The following is a 27,638-nucleotide window of genomic DNA, read 5'->3' on the forward strand; positions in this document are numbered from 1 at the left end:
AATTATGAAAGAATACCAGTGGATTTCTTTTTCCTAACAAAAAGATTCTTTTATTACTATAATACACAGCAGATACAAAAGGTACCTTTAGCAAATACATAAATCAGCAGTTATTATGGCATAAACTACTAGTTTAACTTAGGTTTTTGCCAAGAGAAGCCGCTGTGTAAATAACTTAAAGCTAGAAATAAGATGATGTGGCTGCTACTTAACGCCTAATAATTTACAAAATGAGGAAGTCAGCTTTAAGTCCGGTTCAGAGACCTTGCACGGATACCGTTCACATTTACAGCCTTGGCTCAACCCTGGCCTCTGACCCACCATCTGCTTACAGCTCAACGTTCCGTGCCCGGCGTCTCTTTAGTGGCAGATTTCAAAGAGGAAGCGGTGGCCGAAGAGCAGTTACTGAAAGCTACAGCCTCGCAAAGCAGCGTAAGGTCACGCACTGGGCCTTTGTTCCACCAGATTCCGGCAGAACAGCTGTACTCGTTTCAACATCAAAGCCAGGGCCTGCGACGGCACCCGGGACGGGGGCAGCAGCAGTGAAGGGCTCGGACGCTTCACGCTGCCCCTCTCTCCCTGACGTCCGTGGCCTGGAGAACCTTTCACAGTACGTGTTCAATCGGTCGTGAGTTTGGAGTCCTCGGGGTGTGTGCCGGGCCCGGGGGGATGGCGGTCACCTGGGCCCCTTGCGCTCTTAGCAGACACCCAGGCCTGGTCTAGAAGTGGCTGCCAGCCCGCCCCCACCAGAGGAAGCCCAGTTCTCAGCCTCACCTCGGGGGACCTTTCAGAAAGCTCTGATTCCAAATCTTAACTCTGAAGAGTCTGTTTGAATTTGGTATCTTTTTTTTTTTTTTAAATAAAAAACCTAGCTAAAGCATAGATACTACTGTGTCCACAAACTTCCTGTGGCCCTGGCCTCTATTCATGAGACTTCTCCAAAGAGGGAAAAGAATGCTCAACACAGTTTTTGTATTGGGCTGCGGGGAGCCAATAAATTTAGAATGTGGACCTGTAACAAAGTGACAATACTAGATGGTCAGCTGTAAGGATAGTTTTTACAAACTGAAAACTTTCTTTTTTGTGGAAAGGGCTGGGGTTTTGATGCTTGCTGAGACAAAGGAGGAAGTTTGTTCCCTTGACAAACGAGGAAGCCCGACTGCAGCCCTGTGGTCAGTGCCCTTCTGACCCCAGCTCCCGAATCCAGGCAAGGACTGTCCTCTCCCACAGCCCCCAGCTGCACCTGTAAACCTCGGGGAGCGCTGTAGGGGCAAGAGAATTCGGAATAACAGCCGTCCACCGGGGGGGTGGGGGGGGTTCGTGTACGGACGGGCTTTGTGCAGAGCGGAGGAGGCGCAGGGGTCAGCGCGTGCTGCTCCGCCCACTGTTCAGTCTGACTGAAGGGTGCCGACAGGCCAGGGTGCCGACAGGAAGAGTGAGCGGGAAGCCGTTCACTACGACCGACGACCGATGGAGCGGTGCAAGAACGTCCCCCCGGGGGGGGGGGGGCAGATTTGGCAGGTGCGCTTTGACAACATATAAAGAATCCAAAGATTAGAAAAGACCCACAAAAAGAGAAGGCGGGTGTTCTTCAGGCGTCTTTCAGCCGTCCTGTTGCTCTCCGCAGAGAAACTTGGAAGCTCGGAGCTGAGCTTTTCAAAAGTTGTTCAGAGGGGTCTTAGCAATGTGTATTTTCCAGAATGGACGTGCTACAAAAGCAATCAGAAGTGAAAGGCACTTTTCTTCTAAATTGTTGCCTTTAATAATTTCACCAATTTTTATGGGCCTGCTTATTAAAAATAAAGGATCTATGCTGGAACCGACTGGAGGATTAGACAGTTACCTCCCCTCTGAGAACACCTGACATAGCCAGATATAAAGAAAGGTGGCTTCCGAAATCGAGTTTCTTTTAATTACCTGTATCAGGTGAGTAAGAAGACGTTCTAGACGGAATGAATGCTGTCGGAGCACAGCGAGGACACCATCCAGCGCACACTAGTAGAGCCGTTCAGGGAGCCGGATTTGGTTTGAATGGGGGCCAGCGGCTCCTGCACGGAGCCTGCTGAGAACACACCAGAAGGCTGAGGACTCTAGCGGGGCTGCTTGCGCACGCACACACAGTCAGATCGTGCCTGGTTCCAGCGTGGACAGTGCCATCGGCTCTGGGGCAGGGCAGTCATTCTTCGGACCTGTACTCCCGGCCCTGGTGCTGCATCTTGGAAAGAACCCGCTCGTAAAACAGCAGGTAGGCGCTGGAGGACAGGACCTCCTGCAGGCTGGCCTTGCGGACCGTGTCGTCGGAGATCCATAGCCACTGGTTGCTGGTTGAAAGAGGGTTCTTGGCCGACGGCGGGGACCGTCGGTACGTCACGAAGTGCCCCGAGTGCATGTCTCCGTGGTGGACCACGACTGCCATCAGCCGGAAGAGGTACGTGGAGGAGCTGAATGGAAGGAACACATGCAAGCCGTTTACAGACACAAAAAAGAAGGGTCGTGGACAAGAATAAAACGTAAAAGAATCCTAGCTGTTCGGTGACAGGGGCGTGATACAAGGGTACCTCCGTACCCGCGAATACTACACGACCATTAAAATGCAGACCGATGCATTCCCACGTGTATACAACACAGAACACACATATTTAAGTTTTATGTACTTTTAGAATTCTTATTTTTAAAATGCTTTCCATCTGGGACAAAACTAAACAGCAATGTGTAATAGTGAAATTACACCTTAAGATGAAAGAACAAATGTCCACGTTGTCATCCGTTTCTGTGCAAAGCTAATTCTGGAAACCAAGAGAACCAGCAGCTACGAGAATCGAAGACTGTGCTTCTCCGGAGCAGCTCACCTGTAGTCCGGAACCACCGGGAGCGGGAAGGGCATCGGGGCCGGCAGGGGGGGCAATAAAGATGGGGAGCAGGCGCCATTCATAAAAATTTGTGTTTTCGGGCCCCCGGGCTGGTTCAGAACTGGAAGACAGAAAGGCCCAAGGTGATTACAGTAGCCGTAGCTGTGGGAGAACACCCCACGGCCTCGATTACCTTGCGCTTAGCTCCCCAACAATGCTGCAAAGGAACACGTAGTTCATTTTGTTTTGGGTTGATTCCTACCATTCTGTCCTTTTTATTTTCTTAAGATTTTACTTATTTGAGAGAGAGCGAGCAAGTGCAGGGGGAGGTGGAGAAGCGGAATCCCCACTGAGCCAGGAGCCTGATGCAGAACTCGATCCCAAGACCCTGAGATCCCACTTAACCGCCTGAGCCCCAGGTGCCCCTACCTTTTTGTCCTTGACTTTCTTAATCCCAAGTAGGAAAAGGGTGTCTAGCTCCTGGTCTGCTGCTCACTGTGACAGCCTCGTGAATCTTGAAGCCGTGTCCCTGTTGCTGAAGATGCGCCGGAGTGAGGCCGTAGCTAATTTACTGGCATTTCAACTGAAACCAAGGTTTCTCGACCTTGACACTATGGACACCCGGGCTGGGTAACTCTCGGATGTGGGGGCTGTCCTGGCATCGCAGGGTGTTTCATAGCATCCCTGGCCTCTACCCACCAGATGCCGGGAACACCCGTCTCCCGGCTGTGACAACCAAACATGCCACCAGCCACTGGCCCATGTTTCCTGGGGGACAAAACTCCCTGGTGAGAACCACTGACCTCAACAGTCTCTATTCTTTAATCGCCAGCTTCTGAAGAAAACCAACATGTAAGTGTGTTGATAAATGTTGAGGGGTGTCAATAAAATAATGGAGCTACTGATCTCTCTTTTCCTTTCAAGTGTCCTACGCGAGGGCCTGTAAGTACCCAGCAGGCCCCTGTTGGCCGTACAGTAGCCACGGCCAGCATGCTGCGACCACGAGCAGACCTGTAGCCCCTGCCGGGAGAGGAGGGATCCAGGGTGAGGTGGTTCTGGATCTAAACCTGCGGCCAAACACTGAGCCCTCTTCCCACCGCGGCTGCTCTGGCGTTCATCTACCGATCCGCTGAGAAAAGGCAAAACACAGTCTCCCTGTGAAAGGCGTCCTGCCAGGCCACACAACTGTGAGAGAAAGAGCATCCAGGGTGTGGGGAAGCCAGGCCCCCGGCTTGACTGGGGGCAGGTGCGGGTGGGGAGTTTGGCTCGGAGCCCTTAGAGTCGGTGGGTTTTCCTCGTCTAATTCTAAAGAACTCAAGGTGTTAGACAAGTTATCTTTTAAAAACTGCCCAGCGCTGCCTCCGGAGCCCGTTCTTCCAGCGGATTGATGTTTGCCCTGCGACCAGTCATTTCACCTCCTGGGGCCTCGATTTTCCCCTCATCAAGACCGAGGGTCGTAAGAGCTACCTGCTCCCTGGGGCCCCAACTCGGCGATTAGTCTCAAGTGAGGACAGCAGTGGAACTCAGTAATGCAGAAGTGATCTTTAGCCCGAACTTGTCCTCCCACATCGGTATAAACGACACGACCCTCCTGGGCGGGCCGGGGGAAGAGATTCACTGGAATGCTAGGAGCCAATTATCGTTCAGTCAAACGATCAGAAAGCAATCATAAGCTTGTCTTCCCATATTTTTTCAACCGTGATGCCGTTTTCAAAACCATATACCTCATTACTATATAAGTCCAACCTCTTTTAAGGAATCTTCCCTCCCATACCCCCAATCCTGCTGTTCTCGAGAACTGAAGCGACGGCTGGCCTAGCTCCCCTCGTGGCATAAGGGCCCCAGAAGGCGGCGACCCCGAATTCCTTTCCCCTGTGCCGCAGGTCCCGCGCGTTCGCTCCGCGGACACACACCTGAGCTGGGGGCGGCCGGCCCATCCTGCAGGTCGTCGGGGGGCCCCCCAGCCTCGCTGGGCTTGGGGCTGTGCTGGCCGGGTTTGTGGCCGAGGAGGTGATACTTGTAGATGTCCATCATCAGGAACTCGTTGAACTGCACGTGCTCGTGGCGCTTCAGGGGCGCGCCGTGGCTGGACCAGCTCAGCCGCTGGAGGTGGATGCAGAGACACTGCGGGAGCTGTGGGCGGGACAGACACGGGCGCTGCGTGTCGGGGGCGGGACACGGGGGCACAGTGCCCCCGAGGCAAAGCCCACAAGGCGGGGGGGGGGGGGTGCTCACCTTGCCCAGTTTCAGCTGTTTAACGAACGTGGTCCTCTGGTGTTCCACCTTCTCCCCATTCGACGTCCCTTTGGCTTCGATCTGAAATCAGAGAGACAGCGCTCTGCAGAATTTCTTGAAATGAAACACCTGGGGACGGCCACAGACAGGGTGGCCTTACACCTGCATTCAGCCGGCGGGGACTTGCACCTGCGAAAGGAGCTCAGCGGCCCCGTTAATCGTGAGTCGTTCTCACTGTTTTAGTCGGTAAGTAACAGTGACAGTGGGGACGAGAAATGATGGCGCGACGCAGGCGCTCTGCCGTGGCGCGTCATCTGTTTTGTTCCGTGTCTTCAGAAATTCTGCTCCCCACGGCTCCCCTTCTTCAGAGGAGGACACTCGAGCCCTCAGGGGAGTCAGGCAGGTGAGTGTCGGGAGGGCAGGGCGTGAGACCGGGGGTGAGGGGGGCAGAGGTGCTGTATCAAAGCACAGCGCTCACAGTTTTTCTTTAAACATTCTGTGGATGAGGTAAACTCATCTGGGAAAGAGCTCTGGTCCACGGGCTACCGACTTCCTAGCCAAGTTACGTGGCTGTGGCTGAAAAGCCCCCTGGGTATAGTCAGAAGAGCTCAGGCCAGTGGAGAGCAGTGGTGTGAGAGCTGCTGCGTCAGGACACGCAGGCCCGCTGGGGGGGTGAGACTGGGCGTTAGGGGCATACCTGCGTACAGTTGTCACACACGACGTCCCGCACGGATTCGGATGAGATGAAGTGGTGAAGGCAGTGGTCCAGGGTCAGCGGATGCCCCTTTAGCACCGGAAAACAACATTCACAATTAAAATTCAAAGGAGAGCTACACTGAAACTATTAACAGATGGCAACGCGATCCCAGGGCTTTACTTTGCTAATGGGGGCAATAAAGCTTCACAGATGCAACTGGACGATCCCTGAGCAAACGTGGAGCTCAGAGCATCCTAGACTTGCTACTGGGGGCAGATTCGAGGCTATGAGGATGTACGTAACACTGCAGAAACTTACGGACTCCCACACTGTTTTAGAGATCTTTGAATTTGACACTAATATGTCTGTGTGTGCTGAAAAAAGCTGAATTCCTGCAGCCAGAGGAAAACCACCCACGTTCTTCTCCCCCCAGATCGGGCCACGGTGCGCACATGACAACCAAGACTGGTTCAGCCAACCGTGTGTCTGAGTAACGCACAGTACCTCGGCTACACAGTGTCTCAAAGCCCATTCGGCTTCCGATGTCTCCAAAACGGACCCCGAATAAACCATCGCTCAGTACATACCCACGTGGCAGCTGGAATGCTCAGCGAAAGGCTGTCGAAGGTATCGAATCGAACAGGACTCTGAAACAAACATTGCAGAAAATCCAGAAAGGACGTAGGTTCAAGTCAGAGCTTTAGAGATGGGAAGACACATGCCCATGAAACGGTTTAATATTTAGACGCCCGACACTGACATGAAACACGGTGTGCTGGCCTAGAAGCAAATTCTAACACAAACAGCCCTGCCAGTGCAGGAGGCGCGGTAATGCGGAAGGACAGCCTATAGGCTGACTGTAAGAGAACACACCTGAGCCGGCAACGTACGGATTTTATCCTCAGGAAACAACCATGGACCAAACTATAAGGATGTTCATCCAGCATTATTTATAACAGCAAAATGTGAATAGTGGAAATTTCTAGGGAATGACTGAATAAATTATGTCCACAGAATAGCGTGCTGTCAAAACTAACACAGTAGAGGAATGTGTGTGAGTGTATGGAAAGATGCGCCTGTTATGTTATTAACCGCAAAAAAAACCCCGATGATAAAACAGGGTAAGAGCTGCCGCTTTTGGTGATGGCAAAGTAGCCTGGCTAGACTAGCTCTCCTTGAGATAATGCATATAGATTCTGGACCAAAACAAAACACGAGTGTTCGGACGACTGGAGAGCGACTGTCAACTCCCGGGAAAACAGGAACTCCCCAGTGAGATTTGCACTGTGTGACTTTTTGCTTGAGGAACTCCCCGTCTAGGCAGTGCAGTGCTGGGTGGCAGAAAGCCTCAGTCTCACCGGATGGCGGTATCAGAAGACAGAGTTCAGGGCTGGTACAGAGGCTGGGGGAAATCCCAGAGAGAGGGCAGCCACCGAGAGGATGAGCCCCCAGATCAGTGTCTAAACGCTGCCCAATTCCAAGGCACACACACGCGCGTGCGCACACCCACGCAGGGGAACTCCGGGAGCCTGGCAAAAAAGCAGAAGCTAGAAGCTGAAAAGACTACACCGAGATTTTGCTGCCTGTCGTGGGGAAGACGGTTTGGCTTTGAGCTCCGCCAAGTTAACGACTCATCAGCACAGAATTCATTATTTCTCAGAGAAACATAACAGAATCCAAAGTCTCTACTACAAAGTTAAATATGCAACAAAAAACTACTAGACATACAGTACAAAGAAGACAATATGGGCCATGGTGAAGGATCCTATGGGTGACCTGCATACTGAAGTTAACACGACGACCTTAAAAAGAATTATGATAACAAGCTCAAGGACACAAAGGAAGACAGTGATTTAGTCCTGGTGGAGGACAGATGGAGAGTCTCAGCAGATAAATGGAAACTGTAAAGAACCAAATGGATATTATACAACTAAAATGAAAAGTTCAGCGGGGGGGCGCCTGGGTGGCTCAGTCCGTGAAGCGTCTGCCTTCGGCTCAGGTCATGATCCCAGGGTCCTGGCATTGAGCCCCACATTGGCTCCCTGCTCAGCTGGGAGCCTGCTTCTCCTTCTCCCTCTGCCCCTCCCCCTTCTGGTGCTCATGCACTCTCTCTCTCTCTCTCTCTCTCTCTCTCGTAAATCAATAAAATCTTTTTAAAAAAGGTCGTCGGACAAGCAAGCGAAGTGAAGATGGAACGAAGTTCATGAAGTTGAAGGTAAGTCCACAGACATTCCCCAATTTGAAGGACATGGAGGAAAAAGGTAGAAGAAAAATGAACCAAGCCTCAGTGAACTGTGGCACGATATCAAACAGACCAACAAGGAGAGAACGGGGCATAAAATTTTGGGGAAAAATAATGGCCAAAGAAAACGTGCAAATTGGGGAGAAACATAAATGTACAGATTTATGAAATTCAGCAAATTCCAAGCAAATACGAAGAAAACAATACTTGGGCACAAATTGGACAAACTGCCAAAACACAAAACTAGTGGGAAAATCTTGTAAGCAGGCAGAGAAAGAAAAGTGACACTTTACATACAGGAGGACAATGTGAACAATGCTGGCTGTGCGTCACCAACAGTGGAGGCCAGAAGCCACCAGAACAATGCCTTTAAAGTGACGAACTGAAAGTAACCAAGGCAGGCGAGTGAGCGCCCCCTCCACAGTTTGGGGGTGGGTGAGGCTGGGAGGGAGAAGGACCCTGAGAGGTAGGGCCCTGGCTGTGCCGCTCTGTGACGTTGGGGCAAGTCACATTTCCTCAGGGGGGTGCTCTGAGCGGTGGGAAGAGGGGTGGCAACTCAAGGGCAGACAAGGCCCTCCAGGGTTTGGCTCCACCCCTGAAGGGGAGCTCTCACCCTCCCATGCGCGGGCTTCTAGGCCCATCTTCCTGCTTTGATACCACAGGCCACATGTCAGCTGTTTTTTGCCTGCTGTTCAAGTGCAATCTGGAGACTGCTTCACATGCAACAGGTGGCCGTGGCGGGGACCAGGAGGAGGTGCACAGCCAGCTGCGGGTGCGTAGAGGGGGAGGAGAACAGTGGGGAGCGAGGAGAGAGACTGGTTATCTAGAACGACCGCTGGGAATTCACCGCTCACGGCCTTGAGGCTCCCTCGGCCCCTGCCAGGTTGCTCGGTGTGGTTTTCAGAGCCAGTGGGCAAGGCACGGAGAGTCACCGCCGAAGGACTTCGGGAAGGTCTGATTTCCTGCGCTACCCTCCACCTAGATCTTCCCCTTCCTCTCCCTCCATCGTGAAAGAGCAAGTCAGTGGTGGGAGGCATCTGGAGGGAAGGTTTCTATCTGCTGTAAGATGACACACGGGCGATCGCTACCCGGACTCTGCCGGGCCCATCTCCCTTCCACAAACTGAGACGGCCTCCGTGGTCATCCACTTCCTAACGAGACACCGCGACTGCAAACCGAGGCGCCAAATTACCTCAGTCAGAAACACAAATCAAAGCAAACCAAACCCAAACAACAGCAGCACTGTCAACCCCCAAATCTGTACCCAACAAACTATTCTTGGGGGGGGGAAAAAGGCAAAAGAAAAGCATTTTCATATAAATGAAAACTAAACGAATTTGTTGCCAAGAGATGTAAGAAATGTTAAAGGAATCTTTTTAGGCTAACGGGGAAAAAACTTCAAAAGGACTTGGGTCTGCAGAAGGGACCAGAGAACACTGAAAATGGCAAATAGAAAACATTTTTGAAAATTTCTTTTAAATTCATATAACTGTTAAAGCAAAAATTATGACAGTATTGTGTGTAATGTATATGACAAAAACACCACAAAAAGTGGGAAATTAGAACTCTAGTTTTGTAAACTGGGAGTATATTAATTCTAGACCATGATATGTGAAAGGTGCATGATGTAATCACACACACACATAAATGTAAAAAGCAGAGCTAAAAAACCAACGGAGGAATTACAATGGAATACTAAAAAGTATTCAATTAACCCAAAGAAAGGCAGGAAAGGAGGCAGAGGACAAAACAATTACATGAGACAAACAGAAACCGCGACGGTGGATTAGCAGACCTGAATCCAACCACATACGTATGTTAAATGTAAATGCACTGAACCCTAAACACCATGGCAAACTGCCAAACGGAACCCAAATATATGCTATCTACAAAAGCCACACTTTACTTTTTTATAAATATTTTATTTATTTACTTGTCAGAGAGAGAGAGCATACAACCAGGGAGAGAGCAGGCAGCCCGATGCGGGGACTCGATCCCAGGACCCTGGGTTCATGACCTGAGCTGAAGGCACACATTTGACTGAGGCACCCAGGTGCCCCCAAAAGCCACGCTTTAAATACAAAGACAAAGTTAGGTCAAAAATAAGAGAACAGAAAGAGAGATCCTATAGAAACACTAGTTAGGGGCGCCTGGGTGGCTTAGCCGGTTAAGCATCTGTCTTTTGATTTGACTCAGGTCACGATCTCATCATTGTGATGATGGGAGTCTGCTTGAGAGATTCTCTGTCCCTCTCCATCTGCCCCCCCTCGCTTGCTCTCTCTCTCTCTCAAATAAATAAACAAAATTAAGGAAAAAAAAAAAAAGGAAAGAAAGAAACACTACTTCCATGGAAACTAACCAGACAAAATAGACTCCAGGACAAGGAGTCTTACCAGAGATAAAAAGGACATTTTATCAAGACAGTAAGAGTCAGCCGTCATAATTAGTACATGTGTATGTACTTAACAGCAAAGTCTTGTAAGAAATTCTGCAAAAATAAAACTAAAGAAAGAAAAAGAAATGGATAATTCTACCAAATATTTAAGGAAGAAACAATACCAATCTCAACCAAAGTCCTTCAGGGAATGTGGGAACACTTCCCAGCTCACGTTGTGAGGGCAGTATAATCCTCATAACAAAACCTGACAAGACATTACGAGAAAACTATTAAGACCAACATTCCTCATAAACGTAGACACCAACCTCCTTTAGATAATATTAGTAAATCAAATCCAGTAATACATGTAAAAAGTACATCACAATAAAGGGGAGTTTATTCCAGAAACACAAGGCTAGTCTAACATTAGAAAAATCAATCACTGCAACTCACCACACTAATGGCATAAAAGAAAACCACGCAGCTGAGTGAAAGAAGCCAGTCAGAAAGGACCGTGTGCTGTATGGGTCCATGCACAGGAAATACCCAGAACAGGAAAAACTACCAGATAGACAGGTTAGTGGTCGCCTGAGGCTAGAAGAGTGGGGGAAATGGAGAGTAACTGCTAATGGGTATGGGGGGGTGATCCTAAAATTGATCGGGGTGATAGTTACACAATTCTCTATTTTTGTATTTATGTTGGAAATTTTCTAAATACAAATTTTAAAACATCGAAAGCAAAACAAAACCAAAAACAAAATCCCCAAAACCCAACAGACCACAGAATCTGTTGTATCTACTGTCAGTATAGACCCACCCTCGAGACTCAGTTCCTTTCAATCCGCAGTGGGTCTCCTGCTCTCAGTGCAAAAGATGTCATCTGAGGGTCAAAGGACATGTGGGCACTGACTAAAGGGAGGCGGTCTGTCCAAGAAGTGCACAGAGCCCAGGCGACCACAAATGCCATCTATCAACGTCAGTACACGCTCTCCAGATGCTTCCAGAGTCTCAACTTGAAGGAAAACCTCGCCAGAAACGATCAAGCGCTGGTATTGCATTTACCTGGTGTTCACAGTGTTTGCAGACCATGTTACTCGTCAGCCTTCCATGGAAAGGATGCTGAGATTTCCAGTGATTGGACGTGGGGTGAGGTGACCCTGGAACACAGAACATGTCTTGTCATACCACCTTTGGCACCAACCTCAAAACTCACCCTCCTTTTTAGTATTTGGTAGCAACTCCCTCTTTAGAAAAAAATGTTCCTGAAAAGTAAACTGAAATAGTTTTCCTTACTGACTTCCATCAAAAAGACAACCCATTCCCTTCACAGGAGAATTTATGCAAGTCCTTAAGTATGGTTTCTGTATAATGGGTACAGCCACACTTAAAAAAGGAATTTGTACTATATGTTAACTAACTTGAATTTAAATAAAATCTTGAAAGGAAAAAAAATTTAAAAAAAAAGGAATTGGTGTTGAGTAATGTAGTTTCGCATTTGCTTAAGAAGTTTGAGATGTCCAAGGAAGGATACCACAAGTGAACATTCCAGAAAGTGAGATAAACTAATGAAAATCATCAGAATAAGCAAGCTCTGAAAAACAGGATTTTTTTTTTTTTTTTGATAGGATGGGAGTTGGAGGAATCAAGTGTGCCAGGCTAGTCAGAAACACACGCCCCAGAGTCAGGCGGCCCTAGGCTCTGTCCTGGCTTTGCTTCTTACTAGTTTTATGACCCCGGAAGTCACTGCATCTCAGTGAGCCTTGGCTCACTGGAAATGGGGACAATGATTAACTGATTATCCCCACAATGAACTTCGCACCATTGCTGTGAGGCTTAAATGAGATGCTACAACCCAGGTTCCTTTGCAAGTGCACACAGTTCAAGCTGGACCGGATGTCCCCAGAAAAAAATTGTTGTTTTTTAAAACAAGCAAACCATTGTCACATCTCAAAAGTACCCGTCTTATGTAATATAGTGCAAGGGGGACGATTACCTCTTGTGCGGCAGGTTATCTGTTTGGGAGTTATTTCTGGCTGCTGCTGTAGGGAAAAAGAAAAAAAACAGACTGAAAACCCAGCTGCGATCCCTTTTGCCCCCTCACCCTGCTCCTAAAGCTTACAAGTTTCTCTGCTGGTTGCACCACTTAAACCCAATTTTTAACCAGAGATTCTAAAAGTAGCCCTAATGATTCTCTCTGGTTGGTTACTGTACCTAATCCTTCCTCAAATGAAAAACACATTTCCTCTCTCTGGAACATTCCCCCCCCCAACCCCTTTATTAGTTAACTTTTATCAACTCCTTAATATTTATCATCCTCCAGGGAAATGAGGATTCATTTAGCATTCCTATGGCTCCTTGTGCCCTGTGTTAAATAGGGGGAAAATACCTTTTCTTCTCAAAGCCAGCACAAATTGCAGCAACGAATCATTTTAAAGAGCCTTGACACCCTTAACCAAAGTCACCAATTGCAAAGTTTGCAGCTTAAGACAATCCCCCAGCCCCACGCCCACTCTTGATTTTTACCGAGACTTACTTTTGAGGTCAGAGTTGCACAAAGATTATACTCGTGTTCCCTATCTATACCTATGAAATATGCCCGAACCACGGGCATGTCTTGGAAATACTAAGGGCTTACCTCCAGGGAATGCACATCAAACAAATGGGTGACCCGGGGCTGCCGGTCCCGCTCGTCTTCCAGGGAGGAGGTAATGACATGGAATAACTCGTGGGCATCCTGTCAAAGGACAAAGCAGCTTCAGAGAGGCCCGAGGGGGCCCTGTGTGCAGACCCCCTGCAGCTAACGGGGCAGAATTTGCTCCCCACCTTCTCAAGGTTCAGGCATTTCCATTAAGTGGAAATTTATCTCCCAGACGTCTTCACAACAAAGGCCCTCAACTAAGGGGACCAAGGGGGGAGAGGAGAGCAAGCTGGTGGGGGGAGGGGGCTACCTTCACACCAGCTGTCTCTGAGCCTGTTTCAGCTTTGTCAACAGGGCCCTGGCCTCCGTGCCACCGGACTACTCCTTTTTTTTTGTGGTAAAGTACACACACGACACACACAGTTTTTAACCGTTTTCAAGCGTACAGCTCTGCAGGGTTAAGCACGTTCACACCGTTGTGTGACCATCAGCACAACCCAGCCTCTGAACTTCTCTAGCTTCCCCAACCGAAACTCTGCCCCATTAAGTACTGACTCCCCACCCCCGTCCCACAGCCCCGGGCGGCCACCTCTGTCGGCCTCTAGCAATCCGGCTACTCTCGGAAACTTGCCTAAGGAATCACAGAGTTCGTCCTTCCGTGACTGGCATATTGCACTGAGCTCAATGTCTGCAAGGCTCATCCGTGGTGTAGCACGCGTCGGAATTTCCTCCCTTCGTAAAGCTGAATAATAGTCCATCGTGTGTGTATATAAATATGTAAGTACGCACATGTATATATATTCTACTGCATGTGTACACACACACACACACACACACACACACACCCCGCATTTTGTTTATCCGTTCATGAGCTGATGGACACCGGGCTGCTTCTACCTTCGGCCGCTGTGAATGACACAATTATGTAGATGGGGGTACAAGTAGCCGCTGGAGTCCCGGCTTTCAATTCTTTTGGGCATACACCCGGACGTGGATTGCTGCATCCTATGGCAGGGGCTGCTCTCCGCAAAAGCCAAGGCCATCCCTGGCTCTTCTGGGATGGGCAGGTCTCTCCTCCTCTAAATTCCAGAGGCACTGACCCCCTGTGCTCTCCCTGCAGTCACCGGGGTGTTCTTTTAAGAGGCAGATGCCTTTACTCTTCTGCTTTCAACTTCCCAGTGGCTTTCACTGGTGGGTAAGCCCCCCTTCCTCAGCTGGCCTACAAAGCCCAAGGACGTGATCTGGCCCCTCGTGCCCCCTGCCTTGCTCACCCCGCCTGTGCCCCGGCCTCCCTCTCTGGGAGCCAGCACACACAATTCCATCTCAGGGCCTGCCCTTCCCACGCCCTCGCCTGGGGAGCCCGCCCCCATCTCCACACAGTTGCCTCCTCCCCATCCTTCACATTCCTGCTAAAAAGGCAGGTCCTGAAGGAGACCCTCCTGCAAGGACCCTCCCTGACATAAACCCCGTCCCACCTCCTGCCGGTGCAGCGGGTGGTCCTCTACCTCCATCAGACACCCCAAACTTCCGAGGACTGTCTCCCCTGCCTCAACCTCCAGTCTGAGCCAGGTCATCGGCGGCCCGGACGTCTGCAACGGCCTCCCGACTTTCCTCTCCGCTCTTTCTGCCCCACTGGGGCAGTACAGCAGGTCCAGGTCACAGCAGTCCCTGTACAGGGCCGCAAGTGGCTCGCTCCCCAGCGCATGCAGAGCAGAAGCCCAACTCCGACCCAGGGCGCCCCAGGGCCCTGCACAATCTGCTGCCTGCCACCGTCCGAGCCCCTCCCCTCCGCTGCCCTCCTGCTTCTGGCCGCAGCCACGCCGGCCCCCTTGCCCTTCCCCAAACAAGGCATCAAGGCTCTCACCCTGCGTGGTCTGGTCTAGAACACTCTGCACCCAGCTCCTCACAGGCCTCCCTTCTTTTCAGACTTCAGGCCTCAGAAAAAAACCTCTCGTTCCAGAAGAGCCTTCCCTACCTAAGGGAGTCTCCCCACTGCTTCCCCCCGCCCCACCCCAGCTCCATGCCCCCATACCCGCACTAGCACATCAGCACGCTTACCTTCTCGTTAGCAGATCTTGCAATTACCCCTTTACTGTCCACAGTCCTCCACTAGATTATGAACTCCCTGTGAGCAGGAGCCCTGGAAGTCCTGTTTGCCACCACAACCCCAGGCCCTCGACAGGCCCCGACTGAGGCAGGCATTCGATAAACATCTGCTGCACGTTATAAATGAATCCCCTCCTAGGCTATGAATGGCAGTGAGCAAGAGAGTGATTGATGGGAGATTCAAAGATAAATAAAGCCAGGCCCTCCAGGGACGCACAACCCAGGGGTAGATGGGGCAGCCTGGCTATTTATCTAGTGGAGGTGCTAGGGCCTGAAGGACCACCAGCTTCTCCAGCGAGGCGCACAGACAAGGCATCTGAAGCAGGAGCGGGGGTTCACCAGGGAGAAAAATCCCAAGACCGGCTGGAGTCAGACCAAACCCGAGTCCATCACAGTCAGCCACAGAGCTACTTGGCCTTGAGAAAAGGAACGTCTCAAAGAGGGTGGAGCTTCGGTGTGCACTTTAGCATCAGACTGGCCCGAATCCTCCCTCTGCCACTTAAATAGCTGTGTGACTCGGGGCTTCTCTGAACCTCAGTGTTCTCTTCTGCAAGATGGGCACCGTCGCAGTGAGTCCTCACAGGGTTGCCGTGAGGATGAACTCAAGAGAATTCACGTGAGGCAAGCGCCTGGCCAACACACCCCCACGGCACCAGCTCCAGACACGGAAAGTGCTGGCAGTGCGAGTCTGCCGTTGACTGACGAGATCAGGAGTAACGAAGATGTGCACCAGGCCCCGGGCCGGAAGCTCTGGCTGCCCTCACACAGGAAGAGGCCGCCGGCCAGCCACGCTTGCCTCTTTCCACGCACACTACAGCGCCGCGTGGCTCAGTGACTGCTGCGGGCTGAAGCCGCTGGAAACACTTCCCAAGAGGACCTGGGACATCAGCGGGTCCTTGACAGAAGAGTGGGACTTAGACAAGGTATCCGATGTCCTTGGGACTCAATCGCAGTCGCTCTCTCAGTTTAGAGAGAGGAAAATGCAGCTAAATCATGCCAGCTACCACAGGAGGATTTAGTTAAGCATTTTCTAAATGGAAAAACATTTCCGTATACAAGGGATTCATCGAGATGCACTGTAAGAAAGTTGATACCATCAACACCATGTTTAGAAAGGAACACCTGCGGGGCGCCTGGGTGGCTCAGTCATTAAGCATCTGCCTTCGGCTCAGGGCGTGGTCCCAGAGTCCTGGGATCGAGCCCCACATCAGGCTCCCTGCTCCGCTGGGAGCCTGCTTCTTCCTCTCCGACTCCCCCTGCTTGTGTTCCCTCTCTCACTGGCTCTCTCTCTCTCTGTGTCAAATAAATAAACAAAATCTTTAAAAAAATAAATAAATAAAAAGGAACACCTGTGTGGCATCAGACTAAAATGGAAACAGAGGTAGTCTTTAAAAATAAGGGGAGCTGGGAAGCCTTCCCACCTCACTTTCCAACATTTTTGAATGCTTTTCGCTCCCGGCCCACCTTTTGGGGGGCCTAAGGCCATCTCCCATTTCTCGGGTCCAGTGTCTAGATGGTGGAGGCAGAAACAGTCAACACAAAGCAGGCCAACGCCGGCCGGAGTGGCCAGGGAGGGCGCGCCGGCACATCACTGGAGGCTACATGACTTGTCCCTACAACTTCACTGGCTCAGCTTCGGCCTCAGACTTGCCGTCCATAATAGCGGTCTGAGGCGGAGGAGAGTGGCCAAGACCAAAAACAGCAGTGACTCTGTAGTTGTGGGAAAGGGGGTATGAGGGGTTGGAATAAGGCCCTGGGGTTGCTCATGACAGCTGCTCAAGGTCGGGGGCCACTTCAATCAATCTAGCCTTGAAAACCGGATTCTTTTTTTAAATGAGGGTGTGGTTCAAAAAAGGGTCTCACCTGAACCTCTAAGCTTCTAAGGTAAAGCCACCTGCCGCCCTCTGAAGGACCCAGGTGTCCCTAGCAACCAATCAAGTGCAAAGTCACTCAAGGACGAAAAAGAGGCTTGCTCTTTGGCAACTGTTTAAACCCTATCCTGCTAAGCCTTCCACCTACTGGGTGAAAAAAAACAAAAACAGAAACAGCTGTCTCTCTCCTCTGACCATGAGAACAGGAACAAAGTTCGTGATCTGGTCCCAGAATACTAAACTGCCACAGAAATGTACAAGGTCTGGCCAGGCAAGTGCAAGGTCAACACTGGCATTTATTCCTCATGCTGCTGCAATGAGGCTAGTTTCCAGCCCTCATTGCCAGCGCAGGCCCCAGTGCATTAGTGGGCAGGATTTCCAACGGGGTGTTCACCTGTTCTTCAAATGAAGAGATCTGCCATCTGTACATTCTTAAGACATCCAACAAGCAGCTTGCATCTAAGACCTCATCGTCGGTGACTTCTTGGCAGGACAGAGCTGGAAACCAAAAAGGTAATGCAATTATTAGATTCACTAGCATAACAACAAACCAGGAAACCTGCCCCGCACAACATATCAAAGCTAATTAAGCATCTCGCTGTAAAATTCACCTTGGAACTATAGCTCTTTCATTATTCCTCTTTGTAGCCTTACCCGAGGCTTAGAGGGCTGTTAGGCACTGCGTGGTTCCTGAATGAATGTGATTTTTCATGAGCCTGTAGCATTTAAACAAAGTAATTGATTTCAGCTATTTGAATTACCATCATCGATATAAGCTGTTGCAAGAGTCCTACTGAATGAAATGGTTTTAACTCACAATTCTGAGGGCAGGAGGGCCTTTCAACAGTCATCCAGTCCAACCCACACTCAGTGCTTGACTCCCCTCTACAGGACTCTCTCTGGGGCCACGGGGCCTTCGCTTGTGCCTCTCTGCCCTGGAGTTTCTGATTATCACGGTAAAGCAGCAAGACGCATGTGGCAGCCTGAAGGGGGCTGCTGAGTGGCTGACTTTTCTTTTCTTTCTTTTTTTCTTTTTTTATGTAGGCTCCACACCCAGCACAGAGCCCAACGCAGGGCTCAAACTCATGACCCTGAGATCAAGACCTGAGCCAAGACCAAGAACCAGACACTCAACCGACTGAGCAACCCAGGTGCCCCTGAGTTTACTTTTCAATCATAAGTAGAATCAAGCCTAATGAACAAAAATACACGTGTGATGGGCTTATGAGTTTATAATTACAGCTAGATCAAGGATTGGACAACTTTTCCTGTCAAGGGTCAGACAGGAGACATTTTCGGCTTTGCGGGCTCTGCAGCAACTACCCAACTCGGCTGCTCTACCACCATGGCAGCCGTAAAGAGCAAGTACATGGGTACGGCTGTTTCAATAAAACTTTATTGACAAAAACAGGCAGTGGTGCAGACGTGGCCCACGGGCCATAGTCTGCTGATTCCTGATCTTGCCCGCCCCCTTCCACAGCATATTTCACTGGGCCAGTGCTGCTAGAGTGTGGGAGATAAAAACACAGGGACTGTCACCTCCGGGCAGCTTCCCAAGTTCAATTAATTCCAGGAAAACTAAGCCAGCCTATATCTCCCTTTGATTTGCAGTTCGTGAACTTGAGACATTCCTTTGAACACTTCAGGCTCTGACTCGGGAGGTTCTGAGCAAGGCCACCTCCATCCCTACTGAACGTGGTGGTGACTCTGGGTGGTAAGCTGGGGAGAAGCAGCAGCCCTGGTAGCCAGTGCTAAGTCCTGAGGCTCGTCTTATCAGGGCAGATCTAGCCTGAAGTCAGACCTTTACCCTCCAGAACAAAGAGAGCCCATTAGGAAGGCAACTGTACTTCCCTACTTCCCTTCTTCCTCCTCCGCTGCCTCTTCCTCCTCCACTCCTCAGGCAGCCTGTCCGTTAGCTTTTTTCCTCCTAAGGAAAATTTTAATGTCCTTTAGCCTAATTTTGCCTAAAGTGTTGTGGGGCGATTTGGCAATGTCTACTACAATTCATACCCTAGCAATCTGACTCTCTCAGGATCTACGCTAGGGAAACACAGGCTCGTGTGCGATACAAGCACAAACAAGAACACTCACTGTAGCCTGTTTATGAAAACAAGGCCTGGAGGCAAAGCGCTAAGTAATAATATCTTGACGTTATGGATACCGTGCAACTGTGAAAGTGAAGGAGGTTTGCAAATCACATATCTGATAAGGGACTGATATCCAGAACATATTAAGAGCTCCTGAAACACAACAATAAAAACACAGACTGGACAAGGGACTTGAATAGACATTTATAAAACAAAAAGAAACACACAAAAAAACACAAATATACAAATGGCCAGAACCACATGAAAACTCTGCTCCACATCACTTATAGGGAAATGCAGATCAAAACCACGAGATGATCACTTTCCACCCATGACAGCTACTATCAAAAAGACAGACAATAACAAGTGTTGGCGAGGAAGTGGCGCGTTGGAACCCTGCATGCACTGTCGGGGGGAATGCAAAATGGTGCCTCTGCCCTGGCGAGTCCTCAAAAAAATGAAACAGAATTACCATCTGATCCAGCAATTCTGCTTCTAGGTATATACCCAGTAAGAATTAAAAGCAAGGACGTGAGTAGATATTTGTACACCCACGCTCGCTCGTAGCAGCATTATTTACAATAGCCAACGGTGGAAACAACCCAAATGTCCCTGACTTATGAATGGACAAACAAAACGCAGTAAGTACACACAATGGGGTACTGTTCATATTAAGTGGAGGAACCTCAAGGACGTTATGCTGCGTGAAATAAGCCAGACACATGAGGACAAAGACTGCATGATCCCACTGCTGCGAGATACAGAATCAAACTCAGAGACAGAAAGGAGGACAGTGCTTTCCAGGGTGTGGGGATCGAGGAGAATGGGAAGTCATTGCTTAATGGATACAGAGTTTCAGGGCGGGATGATGGAAAAGTTCTGGTGAAGAGAATAGCAGATATGGTTACCCAACAGTGTGAATGTACTTAATGCGACCCACATGTGTACTGAACATTGGTTAGGACGGTACATTTCATGTTACGGATATTTTACCATAATTTAAAAAAATTGGGCAATGGTAGTGAGCAGGCAACCCACAGAAGACATAGACTGGTAAACTCACAGAGAGAAAAAAATGAATGCGTTAGGGCTACATGTACTGAAACGGACATTTCTCCAACATGGATATTATTATGCTCTTTGGTTATGAAAAAACAAACAAAACAACATGTAATTTCTATGGGTGCTTAGAAACATATTTAAGTGCGCAGAAAACGGTCTGGAAGGATATGCTTGTATTTTACTTTGGAAAGAAACGAGGGGAACAGGAGTGGGGCGGTGATGAAGGGAACGGTCGCCTTACGCACGATGCTTTAATTTTTTACCAGAATGTATTCACGTGTTACCTGTGAAATTAAAAATTATCTCTAAAATTCAAAAATAAACGACCCCGAAAAGCAGAGGCAGGGAAGGGAAACTAGATTCTAGGTGCAGCCACCCGGCACAGCTCCGGTTCCCAGCCCTGCGTCATGCATGTGAAGAGGGGAGACCGCGGTCATGCTAGGACACGTCCTGAACCTCCATTATACCGCCCACATTTCAGCTTTCCGCTCTGGGATGGTACTCGTTTAAAACAGGGGAGCAGAAGAAATTACTTTCAAATTGCCTGTTATACAGAAGAGCAGAACTTGCTTTCTGTGTCAAGCTGAGATCACCTGGGAACACGTCTCCGCGAAGCAATAGCGAGCCAAGTGTTTTTTAAATCCAATTTTTTTTCTGACTGTGAGAGTAATATGTGCTTACTGTTGACAGCTTTAGAAATACAGTTGTTTTGTTTTGAGGTTTCCCAACTGTCAACTGCGCAAGACCAAACTGGCCATGGTGAACATTCTGGTCTTTCTCTGTCTAACCTTTACCTGTGGAAATCTTTGCTTTGCTGAAGCCAAATTACAACATATTTTGAACACTGCTCTTTCAAACTTAACATTATAGCCTATGCCTCTCCCACATTAAAAAGAACAACAACAAATACTTGACAAAGAAGATTCATGATGGCTACAGAATATTCCAGTGACTGCTTAATCATCTGCTATTGGACACCCACACGCTCTCCTCCCCTGTAACCAGGTGTTTGTAACCAGGTGCTGGGAAATCTTTCTGCACATCACAGCATTTCCCAAATCCTGGTCCTGTGGAATGTCCTCGAGGTGATAAGAGACGTTATGGGAGGAAAAACTAGTTCTACAGGCAAAAAAGCTGGTTTAAAACTGAAGGTGGATGGATGACTTCTCCAAACCCACGACTCCCCCAGCTCTGGGCTGCTGGTCAGCCACTCTTGAACTCGTCTGCTCTTACAACTCCATTTCAGGCTAGCGTCAATCATGGTCAATGGAATTCCTAGGTCAAATGGTACTGGACACTTTGCAAGCTATCATCATGTTGTTGCAAGCTGCTCTCCATAAAGCTGGCCCCGGGTCACACCGCTACCAGCATGTTCGAACATGTCGTCCAACAGCTGGGCAGGACTGTGGAGTTTTCAGTCTTTGCAGACAGGCAGCACAACGATAAACTCACCGTTATGTTATTTCTATTTCTCTGATGATGGCCAAGTTGAATATTTGGATGCCTGTCAGATACTCTTTGTATCTACCTAAATACAGTCTGTACTATTTCTTCTGCAAACTGCCTTACTTCTTAGGCTAAGACGCTTCTTTTTTCTAAACTTTAATAAACTAGAGTACTTCTTAGAATCAAAATGCGTAAGTGGCAGTGGATTTGTTCTCTTCCCTAAAAAGCTGTTAATAAACTGACAATTTTTAAATAAATGGTTACACCTTTAATTTTTTTTTTTTAAATAGCTGTTTTTATCTCCTGGGCCCTTAGTGTTTTTTGTTTTTTTCAGGACGATCTGCATGATCTTTTTTCACACAAAAGCTATTAACCCTTTGCCTGTCGTCGGGGCTGCTGCTTTCAAAATGCACACAATCGGGGCGCCTGGGTGGCTCAGTCGTTAAGCGTCTGCCTCTGGCTCAGGTCATGATCCCAGGGTCCTGGGATCGAGCCCTGTATTGGGCTCCTCCACTGGGAGCCTGCTTCAGCCTCTCCCACTCCCCCCGCTTGTGTTCCCTCTCTCAGTGGCTGTCTCTCTCTGTGTCAAAGAAATAAAATAAAATCTTAAAAAAAAAACAATTGCACACAATCCCCTTTAAGTTCCCAGCTAGGTACCTTTGAGGAGGCGCAGCAGCGTTAAGGATAAATACTGGTGTGGGGGGGCTTCCTTCTGATCCCTGGTGTATTGGGTGGTAAACTCTTCCAGCCACTTGATGAAAGCAGGGCAGGCAGACAGGCCTTGCAGCAGGGAGTTCATGAAGCAGGTGTTCCCTAAGTTGACGAGGCCAGGCACCAGCCCTGAAAAAAGCGGGGGGAAGGAGAGAGAAGCACATCACATTGGATCAACTCTTTCCTTCTCTCCCATTCGGGAGCCAGAGTTTCTGCACCGGAACCTGACAATGAAAATCCCAATCTCAGAAAGTCCTTATCCACAGACATCGGGAGGCAGGCGGTCTGTCTGTACCGGGGCCTGGCCCTAGTGCTGCTCCTTCAGAAGACTGTAAGCGTCAGAAGGACAGGCCCCCTGCCGTGGGTTACTGCGGACCGCCACCCTGGTGTCTGGTACAGTCTGATTTACGCTGAATGTACACAAACACTTCGTAACATCTCTCTTCCATTCTCTCTCTCCTTTGATAAGAAAGCAACGTCAGAACACAAGAAAACAACTGTTCTTTTGTTGCTCCCCAGGACAATGATTTCGTTCTTGTCATCAGTGCAAAAGACACCACCATAGCAATCTTGGTCAGTCTTTCTGCAAAGACAGTAACAAAATCTGACATACTTCCCTTTTCTGCTGAAACTTTTAAAAAAAAACTTCTGATTATGAAAGTTCTCACAGATGCATAAAAGAAGAGAGGGTATATAATCAACCCCAATCATAACCCCCCCCAGATTTAACAATGACCAACATTTTGCTTTTTCGATCCCTTTTGTTCGCTTGTGGCTGAATTTTAATCAGCATCAGGAGAGTAGCATTTACGAAAGGGGGCATGGTTTAAAATAAGGAAATAGAATTTTGTATTCAGGACGCTAACTGGAAACTCTTACTAGCTGACGAGCAGCTTGTCAATGAAGCCACAAACGCATCACGCAGTCAGCCAGCCGTACTACGGAATAACGCAAGCACCATACGAAGGAGAACGGTCTGACAATTGAGCCACGTGAACTTCTTCATGACACAGCTATGTCTCACACTCGAGATTTTAGAGAGGGAGGAACAGAAATCTTTGCACTTTAAGGTCTAAAATAATGAGCCATTAAAATTAATTTCTGCTTAAAAGAAAGTACTGTCCAAAAACCGGAGATATAAGAGAACAAAAAAAACCCGCCCTCCCCTTTTGGTACTGTTTTGGGACAGTGAAGGGTTGGGTCAAGTCTACAGACTATGACGCAGTGACCTCATTCTTACCTTTTCTACGCTTCTTTCTTTCTGTAATAGGACCCCAAATCACATAGATTCCCGCGGCAAGAGCTGCAGCAATTCCACCTATGACACCCCAGTTCTTCATGACTTTGTATCTAGAAAGGAAAATTCACAGTTTACGGGCTTCCCTCATAACAAATGCAGCATGAGTAAGTACAGATACAAGTACGAAGAGATACTGTTTCATCGAAGTAAGCGACTGGCCCACTCAACGCCTAACTTTCAAGTTGAAGTCATAATACAGTACAGGATTATGTCTTGAAACTTAGCATGTTCAGACATTAGGATTTAAAATTTACCTAAGTCAGAGCACAGAAGCCCCATCTCACTCAGAGGGGGAGCCAAGGTTTTCCCCTTACTCTGCCTCTCATGCTGGTGCCACACTGGCTACCTCAGGGCCTTTGCACAGCCGCTCTCTTTGCCTGGAATGCCCCCCCCTCCCCTGTCCCCGGATCACTGCATGGCTCTCTCTCACCACCCCTGCACTTCTAACCGACAATGAGAACCTGCACTCCTGGTCCCTTCTACCCAGTTCTGCAGTTTTCTTTTTACCACCTTCTCCCATAACGTTCACTTATTAACTACAGTTATTATCTGTGTCCCTCACTGGAGAGCAAAGTCCCCATGGCCAGGGATCTTTGTCTGTTTTACTCACTGACATATCCCAGGTCTCTAGAGCATGCCTGGCACCTAAGAGGTTCCTAAGAGTATTTACTGAATGATTGGATACTGGAGAAAACATACAGAAATGAATTTATCCTTTGGATTATTAAACAGAGAGGAGGCATACAATAGCATAAATGATCTTCTAAATCTTTACTAACTTAAAAATTTCTTAACTTGAGGCTTAACTTAAGCACTGAAGTTATGCTTTTACTACAAATGAAGACACTTCAGCAATTTAAAACCCTGTTTTTATACAGTTATATATTTCCACCAAATAAGAAAAACGATATGTGTGTGAATAAATATATATGTGCAATATATACCAGTACATATGTGTTCGATATGTATATGTGTAATATATTCTTATTCCAATATTTGGATCATACGAATATTGTTTTGAGCTCAGCCCAGTCAACATCAACTCCGTGAAGCGTCACTAGTGATACTCCTAACTCGTCTACAACAACCAACATCTTCCTAATGTCATAACTAATGTAATGCAGAACTGATAACTGAATTCCAAATAACTCTTTGTTCTCTGAAGACAGTTAATAGAACACACACAGAACTTGGTTAAGAAAGGGGCATTGCATTAATCTGGTTCGATTCTGGCTCTGCTATTCCTTAGGGCATTATTTCACCTTCTCAGGCTCAGCTTTGTCATGTGTACAATGGGGACGACCAGGAGACTTAGCTCATGGAGTTCTGAGAATCGAATAAGTGCTAGAGCAGAGGAGGCAAAGTTAAGGGCTTAATAAATGTTAGCTGCTACGATTATTAAGTATTATCATCTCAATTTCGTTCGTGAACGTTATCCTTGAATTTCTTACTGCTTTATTGTGCTGACTTCCACACAACAGGTGTATTACCAAAAGTGCTTGGAAAGATTAAAAAGAACTATCGCTGAAATTCTAAAGCACTTTGCAACCGCTTTAAATCCCCCAAGCAAACACTAACATATAAGGGTGTTATATATAACATATAAGGACTCTATGCCAGGCACTGTGACAATCTTATCCCATCCTGAAAACAATCCCACAGAGGTAGGTTTTACGATCATCTTCATTTTCTTTTCTTTTTAAAGATTTTCTTTATTTATTTGAGAAAGAGAGGGCACGAGCAGGGGGAGGGGCAGAGGGAGGGAGAAGCAGACTCTCTGCTGAGCAGGAAGCCCGATAGGAGATTCGGTCCCAGGACTCTGGGATCGTGACCTGAGCTGAAGGCAGACGTTTAACCGACTGAGCCACCCAGGCGCCCCTATCATCTTCATGGAAGCGATGTAGCCGACTTGGTCAGAGTGAGTGAGGCGGCGTGGATCTGAACTCATGCCACGTTTGTGCTTAAAACCATAAACCTCGTGAGGGAAACTGAAGGACAGAGTGTCGAAGGGATGGGAGAGAGGACCTGCCCAGGTCCTCAGGAAGGTATGGGAAAAAAACCCAGTGAAATTTGGTGACTCTGGAAACCCCCGTTCCTCTGCAAAATGACAACACAAGGAGAGCAGTGAGGTCTGGGAGTAAAGACGTCTTCTCCCCCAGCTCGACTGTGAGGTCAGCTGTAGGGCCACAGGCAAAGCCATCTCAAGGCCTGTTTCCCATCTACAGAATGGGGGCACTGGACAGGAGAGCCATTGAGGGCTCCCGGCCCTGGAATAATAAGCTCGTTAAACCTGCTCCAGTTACAGAGAAAGGAGCTAGGCTGAGCAACAGGTCTCAGCCATTTAGGGTCAGTAATGGCGGTGCAGTGTTCAGCTCTCAAGACTGGAGCCCGTGGGAGGATGAAGAAAAGAAGGGAAATAGGGACCCTGACAGGATTGGGGGCCCATACTATTGGGGTTCCTAGCAGGAATGGGAGATCTTAACGGGGCTGGAAGCCTTTACAGGTTAAGGGGTCCTGATCTGTTCCCGGACCCTTGCAAGACAGAGATTCACTAATAAGACTGAGGACCCACACAGAATAAGGGATCCTTGGCTTAACTGGGGGATGGGGGGATGACAGGAATAGGGGTACTGACAAAAGGGGGAAGGGCTAGCAGACCTGGGTCGCTTTGAAGGGCTGTGAGAACCACGGCAGGACTGGGGTGCTGGGAAAGACTGGGGGACGCTGGCGGCCCAGGGAATGACACCACTGGGGGGGGGCCCAGAAGGATTGGGGGTACCCTGAAAGAATTAACGGGTCCTGAAAGGCCTGCGCGGCACTGAGAGGTCTCAGGGGCATTGGCAGAATTCGGGGCTTTGACAAGCCTGAGGGTGTCTGGAAGTTCTGGGGACAAGGACGGGGCTGGAGGAGGCACTGGCAGGTGGGGGGCAGGGCACTGAGAAATTGGGGCGGTAGCAGAACTGGGAACGGCTGACAGAATTGGCGTTGCCGAAGAACTGGAGGGCCTGGAGGCCCATCCGCCATCGCGCTTCGGGATCTGGGCCTCCAACCAAGCCCGACGCAGAAGCCTCCGGAATGCTCGCTCCTGCCAGCGCCGTGAAAGGCCGCCGCCGCAGGCCCAGGCTGGGGACCCTGGCCCCGGCCTCTCGGGCCGCCCCGCCCCCCAAGGCTCACCTGACGGCCGCCCCCGTCCGCAGGAAGCGCTGGATGGCCCGGTCGGCCGCGGTCATCGCCGCCTGAGCCCGGGAGCTCAGCATCGCGGTCGCGCGGGAGACCCGCCGCCGCCCCCGCCGCTACCACCGCGCGGGACCAAGGGCTCCGGAGGCTCCCGAGGCAGCGGAACCCGCAGCCGCAGTCCCAGCTCCTCCGGGGAAGGTAGGACGAAGGACCGGCTCCCCGGAGAACCGGAAGCAGCTGCCGCCGGAGAACAAGAGCCGAAGGACCACATCCTTGTTTTCCCTTCTCCCGCTTAGCAACCGGCGCCGGCGTCGGTTACCAAGGGAGGCCCTGCGGCCCGCAGCCCGGTGGGTGTTCAAAACTTTTGCTCCGGCTCCGTGCATTTTAAATACGGATGTCCCATTTACAGCTCGTGTAACTATTTTAATTTTTTTGTTTATGAAGAGGGCAGTCCCGCCCGAAAGCGGGATCAGGCCTCGGCCACCCTTAGTTATGATTGTCTCATCAGAGTGTAAATAGGTCGCAGGGGAAGGGCCTTTAATGAGCACGCCGGCCCTACCTCTGACGGCATCAGTAAGAGAGATGGAGGCCTTGGGTAGTAGCCACCGAACTTACTGTTTACTTACGTGCATTGCTAAGTACGTCACATGTATTAATCACCTTCAACCTTCACACCAACCTTAACGTAACCCACGCTTCACAGGAGGTAGTAAGTAGCTTGTGAGTGGTGGAAGGAAAGTCTCTGTGTCTCCAGAATAGCGCCGTCCCGTAAAAATATAACGGAGGCCACATTTTTAAATTTTCTAATAGCCACGTGAAAGTTAAAAAAAAAAAGATGAA

At 49.2% G+C, this 27,638-nt stretch overlaps 1 protein-coding gene across 2 annotated transcripts; it reads right to left on the reverse strand.

The window, feature by feature from the left end:
• Positions 1-23: 23 nt before the first annotated feature.
• Positions 24-26,984, reverse strand: USP30 (ubiquitin specific peptidase 30). Of its 2 annotated transcripts, none has more exons than XM_026515061.4 (13): positions 26,796-26,984; positions 23,562-23,671; positions 22,268-22,450; positions 17,410-17,513; positions 13,036-13,134; positions 12,394-12,439; positions 11,463-11,557; positions 6,369-6,428; positions 5,782-5,868; positions 5,085-5,165; positions 4,763-4,982; positions 2,850-2,970; positions 24-2,441 (listed from the first exon to the last, which is right to left on the reverse strand). In XM_026515061.4, the coding sequence occupies exons 1-13, from the start codon at positions 26,876-26,878 to the stop codon at positions 2,177-2,179; spliced, it is 1,554 nt and encodes a 517-aa protein (XP_026370846.2). In that variant the 5' UTR covers positions 26,879-26,984; the 3' UTR covers positions 24-2,176. The 2 variants fall into 2 exon arrangements, with proteins under 2 accessions (XP_026370846.2, XP_026370847.2); XM_026515062.4 differs by having other exon boundaries at positions 12,394-12,436; positions 26,796-26,982.
• Positions 26,985-27,638: the final 654 nt, after the last annotated feature.

Source organism: Ursus arctos, unplaced genomic scaffold (assembly GCF_023065955.2).
Source record: "Ursus arctos isolate Adak ecotype North America unplaced genomic scaffold, UrsArc2.0 scaffold_34, whole genome shotgun sequence".
Taxonomy (NCBI): domain Eukaryota; kingdom Metazoa; phylum Chordata; class Mammalia; order Carnivora; family Ursidae; genus Ursus; species Ursus arctos.